Here is a 24,494-nt window from a genome sequence, read left to right on the forward strand (position 1 = left end):
AAACGCACAGGTAGATTTTAAGTAAATTTATTGTACCTAATAAAGTCGATATATTTAATTTGATACCATTGATACAAATATGAAATTTTGGTGCTCCATAGTCACATGTTGTCGTTGTACAAAGGCATTGAAAACTATTCATTGACATGTCACATAAGGCCAAAAGCTTGTGCTGAACTCAGTATCTCGTGTGACCGCCCTGGGCAGCAATCGTGGCTCTGCATCTCCTCGGCACTGACTGGATACGTGTACGAATTCTGTCCTGCGGAATTCTGCGCCATTCTGCTTGTAATGCATTGGTCATTTGTGGGAGTGTCTGCGGCGTGTTCTGACGCTGACGTTAACGTCGATCGAGTTCATCCCAGAGGTGTTCGATTGGGTAGAGATCTGGAAATCTCGACAGCCAGGGCAAGAGGTTGTTGTTGGCCTTATGAAAGTAGTCTACCGTGACACGAGCTGTGTGCGGTGGAGCGTTGTCCTGTTGAAACAGCTCCCTCTGGCGGTCAATGATTGGAAAAAGGTGTCGTTGAAGGGTTTGATTCATGTAGCGATTTGCTGTCAAATTTCCCTGAACCACAACCAAGTCAGATCTCGTGGTGTAGGATATGGCCCCACAATATGGGGCAAAGCGCTCATTCGGCGACGATAAACACGTTGTCTTCCATTTCGCCGTTGAAGTAGAAATCGTGATTCATCGCTAAACCAAACTCCAATTTCTCAAATTCAAAGGCAGTGAGGTATGGCACCAACGCAAGCGTCGATGTCGATGGATATATTGCAAAAAAGGGACGATAACTGGTCTTTTGGGTCGGATTCCAGCCTCGTGGAGTCTGGTTCGATATCCTCCTCAACCAGGGATGCGTCCTGCAGTATCCGTAGCTGTGGCATTGCGATGACGTTGGTGGAACAGTCGAATGTAGCGATACTGTGCAGGGGTGGTAACTTTTGGTCGGCCGGTTCTCGGACGGTCTGCAGTGGAAATGAACTGTGTGTGTCGGTCACAAAGGCGGCAAATGGTGCCGTGGTGGACGATGAAGTGGCGTGCAACAGAAGACTGCGATTCTCCTCTTTGGATACGTCTTATGGTGATGTTCCGATCGGCAGCGGAGTCTCGGCCAGTTCGAACTTGAAAAATGTTGACAATTGAATGACAAAATATTGGCTTATTTTTGCCTTTTTATAGCCACAACCACGAGTTACGAATGCCATAACTTGCACGTGCATTTTGCTTTACTGTTTTCCTTCATGAGATTTTTGAACAATGTCGTTAAAAACATTGCAAAACGACAATGGATGCGTTTTGACGCACCGTTTGTCGAATATCAGGCCACCAACATTTTTCCAATAACATATCCAATTTATATACCGGATTTTTTGTGTAGACAAGTTCAATGAACTACGCACTACCTGTGAGTTTCTTTTTTTCAAGAGTGTATACTGGGAAAATATCAATGAAAACACAGTAGAATTCCCCCAAAAGATACGACTTAACTTCTTTACGTCTTAGCATAAAAGTCACTTGCTTCTTATTTTCATTAAAAGGGAAATGATTCTGGCCGTTTTACATACAGTACTCTCTGGGAAGAGATAGGAAGTACAATGAGCCATCTGATGTTGGTTGATAATGGAACAGTCGACCAATATCTGTGCACCTTGTCGAGCTCGTCTTTTTTCACGAAGACAATTGCCGGATTATCAGTCCCTGAAGATGGTAATTATATAAGATATTTGTGAAAAATATGGGAAAACTGACTATTTCTATTAAAGCTCGTTGCCATTCAAAAATAACTCATAACTTGGGTTCTAAAAGAAAAGGAAAGAGTAATATACTATGGGAAAACTACCTGTGCTTCATAGCAAGTGGTATAGATATTATGTTGTTGAAAATAACAACATACATTTCTATTTATATATATCAATTTATAAATTTGTTTCAATTTAAGTGGCATGTCATTCTTTAAACAGGATCTCGTGCCATTCCTGCAGTTGCGATCCATTTTGGTGGTGAACTGTACTCATTAGAGAGTATCAGAAACTGTGTGAAAGAGAACATTCCAGTTATTATTGTGAAGGTAAGGCAATTTAGCGATCTTGATTGGTATAAGAATTAAGAGCAGCTGGCCAGGGCACTCACGCTCTTTGTGTTTAATACTACTCATCCGAAGTTTGAGCGATGTTTCACGCGATGGAGTGGTCGGGCACTCTGACTTAGTTAATGTATGACATCTTATCCCAATTGCGTAGATCGATGCTCATGATGTTAGTCACTTGACATTCTGGTCCAGGTTCAGTTGTATATAGACTGCTGCCATTTTAGCCGGTATCTTTCCGAGGGTGAAGGTAAACATCAAACAAATATAACATGAACACTGGTGAGCTTGAACGTATACGGATATCACGGAAATTTCATAGGTATTTTAGCTGTATACATGTATACGGAGACATGTCCAGGTAGAGACTGACGTTGGAAAAAATACTTACATGAAAGTACAGTCGGAAATGCTAGAAAATGTTTTTTACCCGTTAAAAAAGGATAGACTGTTGCTATTGAAATATCGAGCAACTACTGATCGACCTACCTGTAGTTTAAAGTATTTCAGTCACAAGGAGTCCTACGAACAATTTTACAGAAGAAAAATTCGAACGAAAACATAAAGTTCACATTTATTCTAAGTCCAATAATGGCAGTCTAAATACGCACTTGACTCCGTTATAATGATAATAATATAGTCTTCATAAAACATCTAATCCATACACAAAATCATTTGGAGAAAATTCTAGATGTGCATCTTCTAAAATAACAAAACGACACTGTATTTGTTTTGTCAACACTGCTCCAATGATGCATGTTACATTACACTTGCATAATCATAGCCATGGTACACGACATGGAGTCTGTACTAAAGTACTCACGGAAATGAAAAAAACAACCATTTTTTCGATCTCAGATATTAAATATATGCAGTTGATATACAAAATATATAAATATTCAAACAACTCAATTAGTACTAATTGGGCCTTGACACAAATACAGCGTATCAAAGGTTTTTATAAGTCTTTTTACTCGTAAAAGTGTGTAAAAATATGAACTAAACAGACTATTGTGAAACTGAGCATAACCAGGTGTTAGTAGATCAAGGTGAATGTCCATGCCCTATGACACCTTGACGACAGGTGAAAACAGGTGCTTGAAACCCACGTGCATGTGATTTGTCAGTGGTTAGTGATTTGTCAGTGGCATTGTGGGATAGTGAATCATCGTCAAAATATCAGAACGTAAAAGTAACATATTCCCTTCTCAAACAACTTACATGTCATTATTATTATGTACATAAACATAGCTGTTATTTTTATTGTTGTTTTTATAAGTTTTTTCCAGGCTAATTTGCATAATGCCTATGGCCTGTTTCTGCCATGTCAATTTGGACTTAGTTTTATTTTTGAATGTTGAAAGTGCCTACAAATTACCTCCTGTAAAGTACATTTTGTATTGAGCACTTGGATAAAACTAGCAAATCCAGACTAGTACTTTTCCAGTTGTTTTGTTATTTCGTATTTACATCCACGTAATGCTTTGTGTCGATTATTAAATCCAGCAAAACAGGTTTTTTTCATTTCCATGAGTACTTTAGGAAATGTATTCCATCCTGTCTATGAGGTCACATTATCTCCGCACCGAAACCTGGGTGAATAAGAATCAGGAACCAGATATTGTCATGCCAAGTTGCCAGAATAGTCTGAAGGCGACCATGCAGGAATATATGACATCTTGAAATGTCGACTTCAGACCATCTGAAATTAAACTTCAACTCATGGAGAAAATTCGCCTGAATAAGAAACCAGTAAAGTACAAGACAGATATTCTGGCGGCACAACACGGTCACGTTATCTTAAGTCTACAGTCACACAGACAATGCGACCTCGATGCAACCTCTTGGCGACTGATTTCTTTGCGACCGACTGGCGATCGTTGAGACCGGTTCAACGTGCAACTACTTCTGCCCATATTTGGAATTAGGGTATGATCACCGATCAGTCAACGATAGGTGTTGCAACTTGTCAGTGATTGGTCGGCAACTGTTCACCGCAGTTACGGCGAAATATTTGCAACTGATTGTGACCGATTTGTGACTAGTCAGCGAATCTTCGGCGACTTGTTGCAACTGAACGGGGACTGGGCGGTGACTAGTTGTCGATCGATCAATGATCACAACAAGATGGATCTTTACACATGCAGCAGGGGCCATGGATGGAAAGCATGTCGCCATTAGAGCACCCAGTAAATCTGGATCCTTCTACTACAACTATAAGGAGTTCTTCTCCATCATCCTGCTCGGTGTCGTGGACGCTGATTACAGGTTCATCTGGGCTGACGTGGGTGGCAATGGTTCTCTGACTGTGGCGTGTTCAACCGATCACAAAGGAGCTCTAGATGATGGGAACATTCCTCCAGATGATCCACTCCCCAAAGACGATGAGCCAATGCCTTATTTCTTGGTGGGTGACGGTGCCTTTTCCCTACGTACTGAGGCTTCACGTACGCCAATCAGACATTATGAGCTCAGCCATGTTGAGTCTATATTGGCTAACTGTAAAGGGTACTTAGCAAGACATGACATTCAAACTCACACATGACAAAGGGAGGATCAGTCTTTGCTAGATATCAGCCTTGTTTATCCAGTTATCATACCTTTGGGTGATAGTACAGATTAATATACGTCATCAGTCAGAGGGTACCTAATAAATCACCTGTAGAACAATGAATACATTTTGATTCCAAAACTGCAACTTTACATTACTCATCCCGTTTCATAGTTTTTAACTATTTCATTATATTTCCAAGCAAATATACATTTGCACTTGTGAGAATGCACGGACGGGTGTAGGGTCATAACCTCGGGACAGGTGTTAGGTAATCACCCCTAGTTATAGGCCGTTTCATAAACGTGTATGGTTGACACACGAATATTTATATCATTTTACCTGTAAAACTACATTTTAAGGCTAATCACAGTGTCACTTAGGATAGGCTATTTTAGGGCGATTTCCGTTACTTTGATATATGCTATTTTCATAGCCCCTTGACTAATCTATTAAATGAAGTCAGCAAAACATTTTTCCAGCATTGGCGACAGTATTTTAGTTGGCATGGTGTATGAACTGGCCAAAGTTTCAAGGGGCAACAGCCAACAAGCAATACGGTTATGATTTCAGGATTCGAGTGGTATAGCAGACGCCTTTTGTTTTGCATTGGAAAAGTCGAAAGGTGTTTCTCAAAAGATGAAAGATGACAGAAATGAACGGTTAGTTAATTCTCTGAATTACATGTAGGGTCAATATGTATATTTGCCTGTATATTTTGCTTAAATTTACTTCACAGCATGATGCAGCTCTTTAACGGTCATGTATATCACTGTTTCTTTCACCAGTTTCGGAATTGTCATCAGTCAACATGCAAAGGAGCAACTAAGTGAGATGCTGTTGCAAATGGGTTCTTCAGGCCAAGTTGACGAATACGTGCAGGTCATTCTGCATTGTCTTCAAAGGCGTGATCTCCTCTCTGTCGTTGACCTGTCACTCAACGGGTCCCTTTTCCAAGGAATCATGTCGGCAATTATCAGAAGTATGACATTTCAGCTCATAAATGTTTAATTTTTAAAGAAATGTAATTTTTTATGTCTACCTTTCTAGCATTGTTTCTACAATGGCGTTTGGTCTGTCGTATCGTAAAATATTGACTACAAAATAAACATATATAGTCAATTTTGCCAAATATTTGCAAATCTACCTTTGAAGAGACAGTACAAGTCGATAATAATTAAAAGCTGTTATTGTTTACGATGTGTTACGTTCTGACTTCCAAATTGAAACAGCACGTTAACCCAGAAAACTAAACGCTAAAGAATCAAGTGTGAAACCAACAAACACCAAAGAAATGTTATAAATTAACAATCATAAAATTAACTAGGTTTACAAATCAATATAAATTGCAAAGTAATTACAATGGCAGTACACAATCGAGTGGGAGTACATTCAATGGTAGTACAATTGCAATGGCAGTATAAAATACAATAGCAGTGCTAATAGCAAAAAGTTAGTGATAATTATATTCACCTGGTAGCAACAGTGGTCAAGGTCCCAAAATAGGCCATGGATATCAGCTGGTCCTCATCTAATGTCACGTAAGAGAGGCGAGGCCTCTAAATACCTTCTGGGAGGTTCAGTAACATGCTGGATTAATAGCTGTTCTAGAAGATTCCAGATCACACATGACTTCAAAATCATCTAATCATAGCAACTTCCTCACCATTTGCATTCCTGGCAACCCTTGTCAAGAAACAATGCTATGAACTTCAATTTAGACTCGACAGAAACAATGAAATACAATTACAACATCGCATAACGTTTATTGTTGCAAAGTTTGACAGAAAAAATGTAATACCATTACAACAATATGTTACACTAAATTACTCTGCCATATAACAGATGTCCGATTCCCATGACCATGATAGAATAATAAAGAGGACAAATAACGAAAATATGTTTCTTTAGCATTCACTCATAACGTTTAAATTCCAGTAAAATGAGTGTAGTGAGCTCAGGCAACATAATAGCTCTCATTTAATCATTTGGAATGTTTGATAAACTTTGATGTTTTGTATGAAGTGAATTCTTTAATCATTGATTTAATAAATTAGATTGGTAGTGGCTGTATCCTCAATGAGGGTTGAAGAAGCATAAAGTATTGTCTCACTGAGTGAAGCCTATTATAATCAGAGAATATTTGTTTGTTCTGATCTCCGGCTATACTTGTCAACAATCGTCATACCTAAGAGAAAGGGTAAATCCTGCTGGGAATTATAAAGGTTGCAGAGGTGTAATGGTCTCTGGTTGGTTGCCGGCGATCTATAGCTCCATGTTTATATTGTCTGTTGACAAATGGATATATTGATAGTCATTTTACTATCATACGATGACAGTTTAATTTAACATAATTGTAAAAATGAATATGGCTGAAATATTGCCAACGTGACTTATAATTTAACTCTCTCACGCTTTTATACTGATATTGATACTGATATTGATGATTAAATTTTCATTCAAAGGTCATATATTCAAAATGTTTTAGTAATAAATCAAGAAGTGTTCACTGTGTGTACATATCAACATTAGGGTTGTAAGAAAGAGGAGGTCAAGGTCCCTGGCATGTTAGGTTGGAAGGAAGTTCTACGTTTACTGAACAAACCCCTTGAATTGTATGAGATTTTTGTAAGTGCAGTCATCCATGTTTTCAAACAGATATGATTAAGCTTGTGATTGACTGTGTCGTGTGGCTTTTCTGTTCTATATTGTTCTTGCACATGACCTGTGGGTCATTGGAAAAGCTCCATGCCGCTCTAAAGGACAATCGTAATGTTGCTCTTCTTATTAAGTGAAGGAAACCCCCTCTCTTTCTGTGACATGTATGTAAGACCCATCATCCATGTTTTCAAATAGAAATATTTAAGCATATGATTGGCTTAAATTGGTGATCATTAACCAGAACTGCAGATAACTTTCTTATTAAGACAACTAAACTCTCAGAAAAGATACCCACCGAAAAATTCTGAGCCTGACTATGGTGTATTGAATTATGTTTGAACATAATCCCATCCGAAATGCACAACTCCTGCCAACGATGACGGCGTGCCTGGATCCCCCTTGTGTGGATGGCTTCCTCGGGGTGGTGTAAAATGTCCCCCTCAGCAGAAATGACGTAATCACCATTTGAAAAATGCTTTCTTAAAGTTTGGTAAGAGGTGGAAATCCGGCAGTGCCCAAACTGGTGAACATGGAGGATGTTCATAGTTCAAAGCCACAGACAGGCATCAAACCGTGACGACAACAGACTGTTGTTCGGATTCTTTGCCCTGATGGTTTAGTAGGTTTCCCTATCGTTTAGCCTTAATATTCATGCAGTTGCCGAAAATTAAACTGTATATTAGTGGTTAAGACATTCTCTCGTCACGCCGAAGACACGGGTTCGTTTCCCCCATATGGACACAATGTGTGAAGCCCATTTCTGGTGTCACCCGCCATGATATTTCTTTAATATTGCTTAATGAAGCAAAACACAATGCTCGCTCACTCACTCATATGATATTGGCCAATAATCGTCTGACCTTCGGGAGGTCGTCTACCTGTAGGATTCCTTAAGAACCCCAGAAAAACGAAGCCATTCACCTTGCCAGCTGATGGAACAGATTTTGCTTTTTTCAGAGGAGGATATGATCGATGTTTCCACATTTTTGACTCTTGTGTAGTCGCTGACTGATAGTGGTGACCCCAAGATACATCTGTAATTACAAATCGCTCAACAAAATCATGTACCTGGAGCTTTTCCGATCAGGAGTCAGTAGCGTCAGAACCCAGCGTGCTGAAAACTTTGTTGAACCAAGTTTGTTCCTCAGAATCTTCTTCGCTCTCTCATAAGAGATGCTTCCTGTATTGTAGTGACGTATTGATCATCCTCAATCATATCAAAAATCTTTCCAACCTTTTTCCTTAGTGGTGGCAGATGAAGGTCTTTCTGATATTAGATCACCTTCGGGACAATCTCTTCCCCTCTTGAAATCCACTTGAACAGTGGCGTCCCCTCATGGATGGCTGTTTGAATGAGCCCTTTCAGCTGGAGTTACTTGATGACAGAGCAGTCGATATTTTTTGTTCATTTTCCTCAACAGAGAATACCATGTGACTTTGATGCATGCAGTGACATGCTGCCTTGTTGTGAATTTGGTTCAAATGCACTCTGTAGATTGATTAGTATTGTTTGTGTTAAATGCAATTCTGTTGGACTAGAGGTGTACTATATATCCTCTGGTTCAGAACATTTCTGCCACCCATCGTATGCTTATCGTATATATGGGGCGATTGCATGCTCTGGCTCAGTGAAAAGATTGAAAGGTCTTTTTTTGGCCGAGTGTGGCGGTAAACAACAAACAACAAATCAGCACGGTTTTTCTGTTTAAAGCTGTACTTTATCAGACATATATAATGAACAACAAAAGTTCCCGTGACATTGAATAAGATTTAATGCAAAGTTATGTTTTTACCAAATCTGAAACAATTTCGGTTTGCCACAGATAAAAGACTCCTGTAAGTGTTCAAGTGGTTTAATTTGCCATGCTGACTTCATGAAAAACATGAACATGCCAAAATGTCAATTAACAAATTAATAGCGTGAGTGTCCACCTCTGGTTGCGATGCAAGCAACACATCTTCGTCTCATGGAATGGACCAGGCGTCGCACAAAGTCTTGTGGGATATCTGTCCATATCTGCTGGAGCATGTTTTGAAGTTCCTGGAGTGTCTGTGGAACACGTGGTTGACGTCGAAGGCGCCGATCCATCTCATCCCACATGTGCTCGATTGGTGAGAGATCAGGGGAGCGAGCCGGCCAGGGGATGACATTCGCGTTGTTTTGTTGAAGAGAATCCTGAACAAATCGAGCAATATGAGGTCGGGCGTTGTCATGTTGAAAGGTAATACCTTGGCCATGACGACGCAAAAACGGTAGAACAACAGGGCCGATGATCTCGTCGCGGTAGCGCTGTCCATTGAAATTTCCCTCTACCAATATCAAACGGGTCCTCTGTCTTGTTGTAATCCCACCCCATACCATAACGCAGCCGTCCCCGAACCGATCTTCTTCCATGACACAATGATTGACGTGATGTTCACCTCGACTTCGGTACACTCGAATCCGTCCACTGCTTTGGCTGAGGTGAAAAGTCTTGCATAAAAGTCATCTTTTGCATGGAATGCATGCTTTTCTGTGGCAGTTGCGTTTTTGTGACTTGATTCCATACACATGTACTACAATATTGAAAACCAAACTTTACTTGTTTGTAAAATATTGGTGTCACAGGAACTTTTGTTGTTGAGTATATTTTTTCAAACCGAAAGTGATGTTAGTAAAGTGGAAGTGCATAAAACGTTATTATTAAGGTAATTGGAGTAAGGGGGTTTTATGTTTTAAAGTCCGGCTGCATATGGCATGTGTGCTTTAGTCAGACTGCCGTCAGTTGACTGTCGAGATATGAATCGACTGAATGGATGCAACTGAAACTTTCGGAAATTATTTAGTGTCATTCATTAACCCTGATGTCTGTTATCATGGAACAACTGGGTTAGAAATTTGAAACATTAATTCAACAAAATGGGGTTGATAATTGTTCATTCCAGTAAAACGGGACACATATTTACGAAAAAATAATTCAAATTAGTAAAGACCACAAGGTCCAGGGAGCTGAAACTTTAATTTATTACGTTTAGCAAGGCAATAATATGACTTGCACTTGGTCCCGATCGCTGCATGGAACTGAAAAAAAAACACACTAATTATTGCTCTTTCAAAATGAAAAACATGTTTCGATAGTGGTCAGTGTTTGAGTTTCATATGCACAGAAATCATTAGAATTTATTTCTTTTGAGTTTAGATTTAATCATATAGGAAAATGCTTGTTTCTCTTATTAACTGAAATGAAAATAGGTTTTGATAATGGTCGAGTTTTAAACTTTGTGTAGATAAAAATTATTTTTATTTACTTTTGGGCCCTCTAATCTGCACTCAACTTTTGCACTCATACTATGTATTAAGTCTGTGACATTGCTTTCCCAAATGGTGCAATACATTAACTTAACATGGCTGTCCTATGTTATTCCTTATTTTAAATAATACCTTATGTTCACGCGTTTGATTTCAGCGAAAACAAGTACCGAGTTAATATCAATGGTGGATGATTATTTGCCAACACCCGTGTACAGTAGAAAGTCAAAGGATAAAGCTGAGAAACATATTGAAAACCAGAACTTGTTCACCTATAAAGACGACGATGGTGAGCTTATGCGCATGGGCTTCGGGACATATGTTGCACAATTTGCAGTTATGCTTAAGTAGTGTTCCAAGAGTTGCCAAACACTTAACATATCTGTAGTTGACCAATTCTGTTTCACATATCTATGTCCTAAAAAACTCTCTAAATGACAACACAACTGCTATCTGTTGCAAACTATAAAGTCACTGTTCTGGGTAGATATATCATATTTTCTCAATGACAAAGTATGATATAGCATTAAGTTGGCACTTATACGACATTGTCATAACATATTTAGATGACTGTGCACTGTTTAATTATCGGAAAGCAGATACTCATTACATATCTGTCTAATTTATGTTTTATTAGATTCTGAAAACATTGTTAACATGGTTTTCAAAGAAGCAATTCTACAAGAAAAGTCGGAATGCGTTGAATTCCTACTTGAATGTGGAGTTTCTGCAGTGGAAGATCTTGACATGTTGGAACTGTACGAAGAGGTGAGTAAATAAAGTTTATGTGCGAAAGATTAAGGGATACATGCATGTGTTCGATGAATCTTCTTATAAACGAGTTCATTTCAGGGCTATAATTCAATTCATGTGCACGTGTATGAATGTGTTATTTGAGCGATCAAATGATACCGTTGTCATTGATCATTTTAAATAATTTTGTTTTCTCGACAGAAACAAAAGTAAATGCTGGTTCCGTGAGCTGAATCGAAAGGAGCCGTTCATGATAGTTTCATGAAACTGCTTCATACTGACAAAGTTGATAATTGTACGTTTGTGCAATAAGATTCTTCTCTCTATGGGTCAATTCAGTCACTATTGAACATGCTGATGGTCAAATAGTAAAGACTGAAATCATCATAGGACTATTTTGAAACGTTTATTTATGACGGTATTGACGATAAAATGTAAAATGGAAACAAGTACATTCAGATTAGATTCATACTACTCTTGCGTCAATACAGTCAAAACATCTTATCACAATCCAATGACTTATTCGAATTAACTTTCTGAATGATAACTTAAACTTGTTTTAAAATGGTAGCGACATAAAAAATGAAGACAGGTTAAAATATATAGCCAGTTAAATTTGGAAATTTGGTCAGACGCCAGAAACACACCCACAGTTAAACCAAAATTCAAAAGCCTTTCTCATTGAACGAAATGATACCATCCGTTGTTATGACGTCACAAATTGTTCCCGAATAAATATGTTCCAAGCGTATGAATATTTTTAAAAGATAAATGTTAATCATTAAAATCACATTTTCTGAAATACCAGCCCATAGCTTCATTATTTCTAAATGGTGACAGTATTGTAACTGGAACATTCAAATCATTGTGTTCTTTTTAGATGTTTATAGGTTATGGTTATGAGCTGTGTTATTGACTATATGTCAACACATGTTGATATCATTACAGACAAAGAAAGGGCTGCAGAAGTCCGTGTTAGCAATATTCAACAATTGCAAGGTAGGTTGTAGGCTAGCACATGCAATCGTCATTGTATGGAAATGAATTGTACCTCAATTCTTTATCCTAAACCTTTGTATTTGTACCTCCTGCTTGGCGTAGGAGGCGACTTAAGTAGGATCATGATATTACAGGACTGATCCTACCCGTTAGTTTGGACAGGTGGCAAAGTCGACCGAGTCGTTTAAGGTACCCCGCTGTGCAAAGTTGCGCACATATATATGGGTTTGAATCAAATGTTTTTTAATTATTTTCTTCAGAAAATGTTGGAAAGTATACATTTGCCTCATGCGTTAACCCCGAGAATAATTGTTTATTGAACTTGCTCAAATCCCCGAAAAAAGATGTGCTGTGGTTCCCCACAATATTGTATGGCCTCTGTCAGATAACAATTATATAATTTGAAGCTGTAACAGAATGAAATTTCTGGTATGAATTTACATTTGTTTCTCAGACACAGCTGACCCATATTTACTTTGTTTTGATTAGTTATGTGAAAGAATGGAATTGAAATTTTCGCGTTTTGTAAATTTGTAGTAGTGAATCATGATCTTCGAATATTCGAACTTTTTGCAACAAAGTTTAAAAGATTACATCTGCAAATCGCCATTGTAAAATATAACACATCTTTCTCTTGATAATTAGTTTTTTCTGTCTTAGCTCCATAGCTAAGGATAAGATATGTGTATATCGACACTGTAAAAAAATTGAAATTTTATCCAGGTGCTTCACATGTACAGTACTGTACCACTATTAGCTACAACTTGATCAATAATGGAGTGCAGATTCGGTTTCACTGTTATGATCGAGTTTGCAATGTGTCATTAAAAATCCCATCTTCAACCACGAATGTTTTTTAGCTTTGAACTGTTTCATCACTTCAGCTTGTTCTGCATTTACTCCCTTAGTTTATAATCAAATGTAATGGAATCATTTCCACATTAATCCTTTTTCATTATTTCTTTTCTTCTTGGGCCGACCATTTGATATTCTGGAGGGCAGGGGGTATTTTGTATCGAGCTTATATATTTTTCAGTTTAATCTACAAAACCAGATATATATTTTAAATTTAAAACTATGAGCCCATGAGCCTGATATGATTCTACCAGCGGATAACAACTTCTGGTTTATTGCATTTAGCGACGTTCCGGTGTAGATTTTTAAACTGTTATCAGACTGGAGTTCCACTGCCTGGGCATCAAGAAAGATCCAACCAGCAGACTAGAATGCCAACACAAGTCCATACCTTTGAGCTCACCACCCCGCAGCAGTACAAACTTTCCGTCTTACACCCACAACCTCCATATGCCATCAAGATCAACAAAAACCCAATCAAAGCCAGATTAGTTGTATGTTCCAGAGACACAGTATTCTACAGCACTGCTCAACACCTCACCAAAATACTTTCTCGTATCTTGGTAAGACAGCTAAATCCTATGATGTTGTTGATCTATTCACCAACGGCCCTACTGACGAAGCCCGGCAAATCCTCCCTCAGCGCATCTTCAACCTTGATCAACCACTTGACACCAACCTCTCTGTAGACTCTATTATCAGTCTCGCCAAATCCTGCATATTCTCAACCTACTTCACCTGGGGAGACGATATCTTTGAATAGACCCCACGGGACCCCCCCTCTCCCCGACATAAATCTACATGACCCACACTGAAGAAGAGCCTTCTCCACTTCCCCAATCCAACCCCTTTCCTTGTACAGGAAGGTGGGCAACTCCTTTGTCCTCCGCAGAAAAGACCAGGGCCGCATTTCACTACTCCAATACATCAACACACAACAACACCGAGTCAAGTTAGTTATAACATATTTAATTTCAACTGAACATTGGGATCGACAAAAAAGACAAAGCATATTTTAATACCTCTCCCTATTTAGAAATCAAGTAACAACAGATAACAAGGTGTATACATAATAACTACTCATGATATGCCTTGGTGGTCATTTATCAAACATAATCAACAGTGTCCGGTTTTAATGTACACAAGATACAGATATATTATATGTGAGTGTTTAGAGTTATAATTAAGTTTATGGACAGATAAAAGAATTTCTTGATTTGTTTCATGTGATAGGCTTTCACATCCGTAAAATACTGTAACAATATATCCTTTTTATGTAATATACTCAATTGCTTCTAATTTGATAAAAAAAAAATTAATTTGCAAAAAAAAAAAAAAGAAATTGTGTAGCGGGTCTTCCTTGTAGTGACCACAAGGACAACTTAGGTTGTCAGTTTGGAATCTGTCGAATTTATGTCCGTCTAAGTCATCACATCCGAGTCTGAAGCGGTAATGGATAGTTTCACAGAATATGGTACTAAACTTTGTATCAAAGAAATGTTCGTAATAGTAAATGCATGATTATACATTTCGAAAATTTGAATATCAGCCAGTAGATTTAATTTCTACATATCGTTTATTCCATAATTTTGTAGAATTAGGCATAAAAGATCTTGCATAATGTTCAGTATTTCGTCTAATTGTTTGTGGTCTGAGGAGTTTCTGAGACTGTTATCACTTCGAGCGTTGACTTGGCCTGGGATAAGGTTGCAGAGATAAGCTGGTGCTAAATCATTAACCATTTTGTAGAATAAAGATAAAGATTTGTTTCTGTATACATTTTTTTGCTTTGTGCCCCGTGTTGTACCACATATGGTTCTTAGAGCATCCAGGCACAATTTTGAAGTATCAGGTATCTATCTTTAGTACAATTATTCCAAAGAATAGAAGCTGCGGAATATTGGTGAGATGAACATGATTTATACATGATTTTTAGACTTTTCCTGGAGAGGCAGTATTTTAAACGTCAAAAGCAGTTATCATCTGACTGGCTTTTTGCATGTGAACAATTGCCTTGCCTTTGCATGTGTTTGTGACGGGTACCACCGGATACGCTCACCTTTTTGCGAACACCTGGTATCATCACTTTTTGATAGTGATTCATAAACACATGCTCGTGATATATCCGGAATCGTACAATCGAAAGTGTATTCAAAATAATTACACAAGATGTATCTTGGTGGTCATTTATCAAGCATAATCAATTGTGTCCGGTTTTAATGTTCACAAGATAATGTACCCAAATTTGGTGAAAAACTATAGGAAAAGTTATATTTCGATTTTTTTCTTTTTTTTAAGTTCTCTTTAGCCAGGCAAACATATTCAATTTCTTAATTGGTGGAATTTTGCCTAAAGTAATGGTGTATTTCTTTGCTTAGTAATTGTATCTTGTCCCTTTTTTGTCGAAAAAGTTTATCTAAACCACGATGGAACCATGGAGGATCGTTTTGTCGGTGTATGAATTTCAAATAAACTTATCACTATGGCTAGATATCTGAATCCTATCAAAATCAACACTTGGTGTATAGATTCTAAATAGACAAACGTGTCACTGCTTCAAATAAAATCTGCATTAGACACCACTTGATCGTATATGAATTCCATCTACTAGTATACGATCATATCACTGCTTCAACTGAAATCTATTCATGGTTCATGATAACATCATCACTTGTAGGTAAATGAATTTTAAATAAACAAACCTGTGACTGTTTCTATAAGTGACTTCGGTAAATGGATGATATGAACAACTCCCCTTCCAAGACGTCCTGGTATCCAGAGACCCTAGCAACAAGATCAAAAACTACCGTCTACAGGAAGCCTACCCATTCTTACCACTACATTCACTTCAACTCTAACCATCCCCCTAAAACTATGTCTGGCATCATCTACACACTGACCAAACGAGCCAAGAGCATCTGTTTCAGCAACCTTGTTCATGAACCTAAACATCTGCAGCATGTTTTCACCAATCTTAACCAGTATCCTACAAGGCTCGCCAAGAGGACCATGTCCACCACACTCCAGACCAAACCCCAAACCGACCAGACCAGAATCAGAAACAGTCTACCCTACATTGGCAAGATTTCGAATCGAATCAGTAGATTACTTAAGCACCAAGCAGGCACCGATACCATCTTCGCTGGCTCCCCATTCCTCAAGACCATCCTCTAAGCTGATGACTGTCACTCTCCTTTCAAAAAGCAAGTTTGACAAACATCACGACTTCACAAAAAGATCATGGAAGCCAGTGAAATCCGCCTTCACAAACCTTTGATCATCAGAAATCAAGAGTATTACATAACGTCTACCTATGAAGATCGATTCAAGCAATATACTCTTCCGATCTGTATCCAATCAGCTTGTTCAACTTTTTAGTCATACTGTATATCTGGCATTATTCCCTTGTGCTATTTGTTATTCTTACTTCTTCCAATTATTTGTGTGACACTTTTTATCCATTACCTGTTGTTGTTAATATTAGTGTGCTGTTTATGACTACAAATCATGTATATACTTCTCATTACATGGTTGAAGTCACTCCAGCTGAATATCGGTGAAAGAATCTTCATCGAAACATCGCTAAATGCAATAACACCCCCCCCCCCCCCCACCCCACCCCACCCCAACACACAGTTCTCCACATAGTTGTACGTTTTCTTATTAACTCATCAACTTCTAGAATGACAATCACACAGTTAGATTTTCCGAGGCCTTGGTCTTGTTGTGACCTTGAACAAACAACGCTTGAGCAAGAGTCGTTTGACGCTTATTGAAGTCTTAATAGAAAGAGCATGCTCGATTGTAAGTTAATTTGGCACGGATTGGGCGGTATATTTGCTGGACCCATAGATGTCTCTTTGTACGGATTTATGAAGCTTTGGAATCCAGTACAAAACAAGAATGTACACTTTTACAGGTTTTAGAGTCACGCCAAAGTTTGATAGTACAGATGCATGGGTCTGGCAGATTTCTTTCTCAGTTAACATACTCGGTTTATTTGTTGCATTATTTTATGTCATGAAATTCTTATTTCATAAGAAATGATATCTAATATATTAAATAATTCTGCTTCTTTTAACATTCATTTAATAGAGCAATGTCTTTCACAGAAACAGAAGAAAGAAAACAGGAAGGGGTCAGAGATGAAAGATAACCAGGTGATTCATAGTCAATATTTTCGTTTATAGAATGTGACGTAGGCTGATGAAGTTGTCAATTCATAAACACATGCCCCTGATATGGTCGGAATCGTACATATAGACTAAGTGGAAATGTATTATAATTAGAAAGTATATGTTCCTGTAACATTAAACATATTTTGTTTGATTGGAAAAGAAGTAAGTTATATCTCTTACACATACATATCATCTGAAGGTGTTTTGAGATCTTTACCAAAGTGATAAAATGTGGTGCCAAGTTTTACATTTTCAATTTTTTGTTTCAGACAGAGGTAGATCCTTCAGAGATCAGCAGAAGGCAGCAAGAAGCTGATGAGGTGTGTTACAGATATTTGTAACCGCTATTTTGCCTTTTACGCCAAATGAAATCTGTTTCGGCGGATAATCGAGACTGAAATTACTCTTGCCTTGACGTCTATTTATATACGTTTGTAGGTGGGATATAATGTTATTAATCAACAATATATAAGTTTACAAAATATATTTTATCCCCAGATGTCAATTGATCAATAATAATTATACATTTTGTCATATGTTGTTTATTTTATGTCACTGTCGGACCTATATTTTCTGTGTTGTTTTTGTCTCTTATAGATAATACACTCATTCACGGATAGACTTCTCGAGCAGTTTGTACCAAGCGCTTTTGTTAACAACGAACAGAACACCGACAGCACACGAAAGGTATTTGACCCAACCGGATAAGCATGATGCTACATACCAGTCAAGTGAGATTGAGAGCAATTATAAACAGTCAGGTATCTTGTTAAGATCGATGATATAGAAGTGTAAACTGATACGTGTCGTCATAAAATTATGATAATATAATATCTTGTATCTTAATTCTCTGCAGAGCACAACGGAAATTGACACTGATCATGGAAGGGAAGGGAAAACAGTCGGAAGAGAAAAATTCACACAGCTGTTCTTGTGGGCGGTTTTAACAAACAGGAAAGTCGTGGCTCAACAGTTTTGGACTCGAGGACAGGTCAGTATTGTCTTAAGTTCACATTAATTCAACTACACGCTAACAAGGAGGGGTAGCCTAGTGATTAAAGTATTCGCTCATTACTGCGAGGGCCCGGGTTCGATTTCTCTTATTGATAAAATGGGTGCAGCCCAATTCTGGTGTCCTCCACCGTAATGTTGCTGGAATATTAATAAATGCAGTCAAAAACATAATCATTCACATATATTGGGAAAGATATTTGCAAACACTTTTAAAAACAACTACTACCATTTCCTCAAGATTAAAATAATAACATCTGTTGACAGTGTTTCATGTTTTGGGGTGTGTTTTCCTCTCACCTCAAAATAATAAAGGATTGATATTTACATTCTGAGGTTGAACCTTATAGAAAGATCTAGTAGTCACTAAATTGTCTCGAGTAAATGGATTCTTTGGTAATTTCAGAATCCAGTGTGAGCCTCATTAAGGCTTTAATGGATATATTCTCCCAATCTAATCACTTCTTGATACATGCTCACTGCACTATCACTTCAAGCCTGAAAGTCTCATGAGCTTTGCCATGTTAATGAGAGCGTGATGCGCACTTGCTGTGCAATGAAATACCTTTAAATGCTAAATACTGAATGGGCTACTTTGATATTAGCGGTTCATCTCGTCTGTAAGTTGTTTTTGTGTGAATTAAACTAAATTGTCTTGGCGCTTGCGTCTTATTCATAAGGATATCTGGTGACATAGACTATAAACGAAGCATCAGTGTAAACGCAAGTGTGTATTGCTAATATTAGTGAATAAGCGCGACAAAACCCTTTCCATATACAAGAAATATGTGGGAAAAGCAGAGTCGATTGAACGATTGTAAACCAAGATTCTCGACACAAACATCAGACACAAGAAAATGAGTAACTTCCAACCATTCAGGAACCGTTGATTTCCAAAGAAAGAAGCACGCCGTTCACAGACCCCATGTTATCTACCTACCCAGCGTGTACTCAACTGTGCGTTAATCACATCATCAACCACAAATGGACATTTTATTGCTTTATTGCTTGTGTCACCATAGCCAACTCGTTATTACATCCAGCCCAAACACTGTACCTTCAGTTTACTTCTCTTCTGTTAATCTTATTGGCTTCATCATTATATTGTTATCTCTGTATGTTAATTCTATCTCATCGTCTTCGGGTAGAAATAGATCACAACATCAATTTATGAAATTCTTTATCAAATGAATAGTTTACGCTGCATCATGGTTCAGACCGTATCTCAAATTCCATATGTCACAAAACATTTAAAACAATTCTTAGGTCAGACATATCGTGCAAAGTTGATATTTTATTTTGTCGTATCAAGGACCTCATGGTGTCCGCTCTGATAGCTGGCACCATCATGGGCGCCATTGCAGAGAAAACATATAACAGCAAGAAGAAAGCTGTACGGGAGGCAAATGCAAGGTCAGCTATTTATATGATGTTCGAGCACCATCTGTTTGGTGCTGTCACACAGAGACTTATTATCAGAGCGAATCATTGTCTGGTTCACAGGTTGCGTAAATTCCGGTTTTTATTTTTTATCTGATCTATCGTTTCACCATGACCATTTGATACAACCATTCATCATGTTCTCCAGGCCTAACGCAATCTATAAATACCTCTATATACCCATTGGTTTTTAAAAACATGTCAGTTATACACATGCTTCAGAGATTGCACATATACGGTATTTTAATGGTGTATTTGTTGGTCAGTTGTTTTAACCAACCGATAGCATTAGCTGTGAACATACTGACTAAATTAATGTCTATTTGGTAATACAGAAGCAACATTCACCACAATCGGATGAATATTATCCATAAAATAGTGGTTGTGTGTACTTTCAGTGCTTCGTAATTGTATACGTCCAATTGTATGATTAAACATTTATCATGACGAGTGCATATGAATCAGTGCGCATCTATTTTATAGTTTCTACCGATCATTGACAATCGGGACAATGGATGCGTGTTATTGGGATAACAAGAAGACTTCAGTGAAGCTTATCGAAAAGAGAATCAAAGACAACATCTGGAATATCGATTTTCTCGCCCTCGCCTTCGAAAGTAAAAACTCGAGTATATTCAAAAGTGAAGGCATTGTGTTCTATACCTTATCAAAGTGGTATGGCGACATTCCCAAATCTACATATATACTGACGGTTAGTTCAGCTTTTTTCTTGAATGCCTTTAGCGTTAGAGGTTCTCAACGGAACAGTGAACCATGTTGGATATAGAACATCGCAATGTGCTTTATATGTAGTCTAGAAACAGTTGATTAATTGGCCTTAAAACAATTTTATATGTTTACAATATAAGTTTGTGAAATAATATGACGAAATATTACGGGCCATACAGTGGCCCATGTGAGCACAGAGTGTATTGGATATTTCGATTCTTTGTGAAATGTACTCGTGAATGAGGTCTAAAAGGTGTATTATTTCTGTCACATTGAGCATTGATAATTAAATAGCTTTCATCATATTACAGCTCATCGGATGTACGTTGTGTCCAGCTTTCATTTTTTGCTTACTGAAGAAGAAATCAGACACAGATAGAAAATATGACAGCCATGAGGGCCAACCCGGGGCGCCAGAGAAGACTACTACCACGTACGTTTGCAAATAGGCCTAAAAGCATCCATCAAGGATTAACATTTGTTTTTGAGTACTCTCATTGAACCAAGTTCACCAAACAATTGATATTTCGCTCATCTTGCTTTTGTTTCAAGGCGTTGGGATTATTTTATTTGCTAAAATAGTTATTCTGTTGTTGCACAGAAACATTTGTATCAATTTAGATAACCATAACAAAGTTTAATGACATGTATAACACCATGTGCTGTTTTCAAAACTTGATGTCATTGGAAAGGACAATAACTGGTTAAGTCTGTTTGAAACAACTTCAGTTTTCTAGGATTGATAACTTTTTACTTTTGTCAAGGTCAGTCACATCTCCTCAGTCCAAGATATGGAATGTTTGAAGTAAATATAACCCTTGCGTATTGCAACAATGTCAAACAATATTACACATAACATTCGTTTAGAAACGTTGCTACATGTCATTTATTCAATATTTGTCCATTCGTTATAGCGTAGAAAATTATCAATGTGGGCAGCAACTGGTGACTGTCCTTGTTGACTGCTAACTTTCATTTACAGGTGAACTGCGGAGTAGTGTCACCATTTTCGAAATTGATGATAGTTTTACCTTGGTAAAGTGAATGAAGATCTACCTGCCCTGTATTTGCATGTCTTCTTATATATAACATATGCTATTTACGTTCAAGGAAGAAAGCAAGTGTTGGCTGCTCTCGCCTCGGAGCATATTATTCGACCCCAGTGATCAAGTACACATCGAACCTTGTAAGTGTGTGTGTGTGTGTGTTATATTGTTTAACGCTGCACCCAACGATATTCTACCTATATAAATAATCGAACTTGAAGAGACAATCTCCTCGAAGATAAGAGCGACAAATACATTATCATATACATTCGAAATACAAAAGCAGATTGCGATTATATCATGAGCTATTTAATAGGGAGTCATTATGGTCGAGAAAAAATCGCACAATTGACTCTGCTTTTAGCAGAGATTTCCTTTGATTGTCGAAAGGGATTTGTCACTTTTTATCTACTTAACATAATAAAGTACTAGCTTCTTGTTTAGGACGAACTATGGTTTCTGTCTGTATGTGATATGTGATACATAACTGGTGATTTTAATGGATTTCGCCTACAAACATTTTATATGATATAAATAAATGATATGTCATTGTCACAATAGTGAAGATTTGGCTTTAACGTGTTCCCACCCTCAAATTTAGGTCTTGTTAACAAACGTGCGTTTACAAGCTATATCATCCTGCATATAAGCATGCGAGTAATACCATAACGGTGTACGCATTTGGATGGCATAACACGTGTAGTTACGAGTACTTCCTGTCTACGGTAATGAACAATTATTGTTAAACTGCAGCAATTATGAATGTAACAGATATCATCCAGCTATATTGCCATTTCCAGGAGCTCAACATGTTAACCCCCTGAAACAATATTTTGAACAATACATAAAAGGTATATTGCTTTGCAGCTGATCTATTGTATTTTCCTTGGTCTGTATGCCCATTTCATGCTGATTGTACTCACAATGGATTTCAAATGGAACTGGGAGATCCCACTGCTCTTTTGGATGGCAGCTTTTCTTGTGGAGGAAGTCATACAGGTATGCTTACGACATTGAAATATAGCCATTACGATACTTTCATAGCCGCTTAACTATGATTTAACATATTTTTATTCAATGAATTTGGATCGGTAAACAAGCCAAAAGGTTTATATTAATTCCTCTCCAGTACAAGTTATATTCATGAAGACATTCAACAAAATAATACATGATGATAAACTAAATATGTTAACAAGAGCAAGTGGGCATGGACAGCGGTTTGGTGTAATGAGTGAAAAATTAATATATAAGCGGCATCTATAGTCTCACGTTAGTTTAAACCTTTTGGAAAGAAGTATGTATGGATGTACTTATTTTACGATATCTAGATTTGTTGCTTCGGACAATAAGCATTACCATTCAATTATATATACACTTAAATATGAATTAAGTTGAAATGAAACCAAGAGTATATTATCTTTTCTAGACATTTAGCCATATCCTCTGTATGATACAATGGTGAACTACACATCTTACAATTAATGGCATGCAAGATGACTAATAATTGCTATAGGGGCGGTCGGTTAAAGCCTTCGCTCGTCACGTCGAAGACCCGGGTTCGGTTCTCGAGATGAGTACAATCTATGTGTAAAGCCCATTTCTGGTGTCCCCCGTCGTGATAATGCTGGAATATTTCTAAAAGCGTCGTAAAACCATACTCACTCATTGAATTGCTATTAATAATAAGATTTGATCAAACTTACGTCACAAATCTACATGTTCCACAGATATTTCCGCAATGTTACACACAGTAACGCTCGTAAATTATTCCTTAAAAAGATGTGAACTTTAACGTTTAACTTTGTTGCGTCCCCACTGTGCATCCAGTGTTGATTACACAAGTAAAATAATCACTGAAATGTAAGTTGTCGTATGTCATTAACTATTGAATACTCTGGGTGAGTCTGGCGTTATACTTGTTCACAGGTTGCACAATTCACGGAAGAACAACAGCAAAAATCAAGGAAAAAGCGTAGAGAAAAATCATTTCGCCGCTTTGGCAAGACTGTTCGACTCTACTTCCAAGATAAATGGAACATTCTGGACTGTGTTTGTGTTGTTGGATTCATCATTGGCTACACTTTGCGTTGGATTCCAGCCACCTACGATTATGGACGTTTATTCCTCAGCATTAACTGCATGTGTTTTATCTGGCGATTTCTTCAAGCCTTCACTTTGAGCAAGACGATCGGTCCAATGTTATACATGATGTTCAAAATGGTAGGCATTCATCAAACGACTATCAGTTCAACGTGACCAATTGTTCATACAGCGCGACTTAACATCTTAAAAGAGGGAGCATGTTTTTTTTAGAGATATAATACCCCAAAATACCCACTATAAATATTATTTGACTAATCACCTGCACCATAAATGTTTCAGGTGAAAGACCTTCTGCCGTTTCTGGTTATCTTGTGTGTGGCGCTATTTTCCTATGCAGTTTGCACGGAAGCTATCCTTTACCCGAATTCAGTTTGGTCAATCGACTTTGTTCTTCAAATCCCCGTAACCGCATTCTGGTTGATATTTGGAGAATTGGACTTCTTGGGAGAACTTGAAAGTATGATTAGTTAATTGTGTGTGACTAAGTGTATCGTGGAATCTCACATTTTCTATCACTCTTTTTTAGATATACCGAAACAAAAATGATTGACCATTTGCTTCAAAATGAATAACTTATTCCCCCTATTTGCAGCCTGTACCAAACCAATATGTCCCTCGTACATTGGAAAAAGAGCGGTTCCATATTTCACGGCAGTGTACATGATTATGACCAACGTCTTGTTACTGAACCTCATAATCGCACGATTCAAGTGAGTATACATTTACAAATCAGAAGGGACTGATTTAAAGCTTTGCTGGTATGTGTTTTTTAAGTCTACAATGCTTTGA

At 37.7% G+C, this 24,494-nt stretch overlaps 1 protein-coding gene across 1 annotated transcript in view; it reads left to right on the forward strand.

Moving 5' to 3' along the window:
- Positions 1–24,494, forward strand: part of LOC139468896 (transient receptor potential cation channel subfamily M member 5-like) — a 49,086-nt gene that overhangs the window by 18,157 nt on the left and 6,435 nt on the right. Inside the window, exons 7-25 of the mRNA XM_071251028.1 lie at positions 1,543–1,711; positions 1,966–2,072; positions 5,215–5,303; positions 5,430–5,623; positions 10,749–10,880; positions 11,229–11,359; positions 12,293–12,343; positions 17,296–17,358; positions 17,646–17,696; positions 17,974–18,063; positions 18,233–18,367; positions 19,700–19,800; positions 20,311–20,539; positions 20,868–20,989; positions 21,667–21,742; positions 22,470–22,601; positions 23,529–23,822; positions 23,985–24,162; positions 24,298–24,415. Of these exons, the coding sequence (XP_071107129.1) occupies positions 1,543–1,711; positions 1,966–2,072; positions 5,215–5,303; positions 5,430–5,623; positions 10,749–10,880; positions 11,229–11,359; positions 12,293–12,343; positions 17,296–17,358; positions 17,646–17,696; positions 17,974–18,063; positions 18,233–18,367; positions 19,700–19,800; positions 20,311–20,539; positions 20,868–20,989; positions 21,667–21,742; positions 22,470–22,601; positions 23,529–23,822; positions 23,985–24,162; positions 24,298–24,415 (2,462 nt within the window). The remainder of the gene's footprint in view (positions 1–1,542; positions 1,712–1,965; positions 2,073–5,214; positions 5,304–5,429; positions 5,624–10,748; positions 10,881–11,228; positions 11,360–12,292; positions 12,344–17,295; positions 17,359–17,645; positions 17,697–17,973; positions 18,064–18,232; positions 18,368–19,699; positions 19,801–20,310; positions 20,540–20,867; positions 20,990–21,666; positions 21,743–22,469; positions 22,602–23,528; positions 23,823–23,984; positions 24,163–24,297; positions 24,416–24,494) is intronic.

Source organism: Haliotis cracherodii, unplaced genomic scaffold, assembly GCF_022045235.1.
Source record: "Haliotis cracherodii isolate W230 unplaced genomic scaffold, xgHalCrac1.p SCAF_2, whole genome shotgun sequence".
NCBI lineage: Eukaryota > Metazoa > Mollusca > Gastropoda > Lepetellida > Haliotidae > Haliotis > Haliotis cracherodii.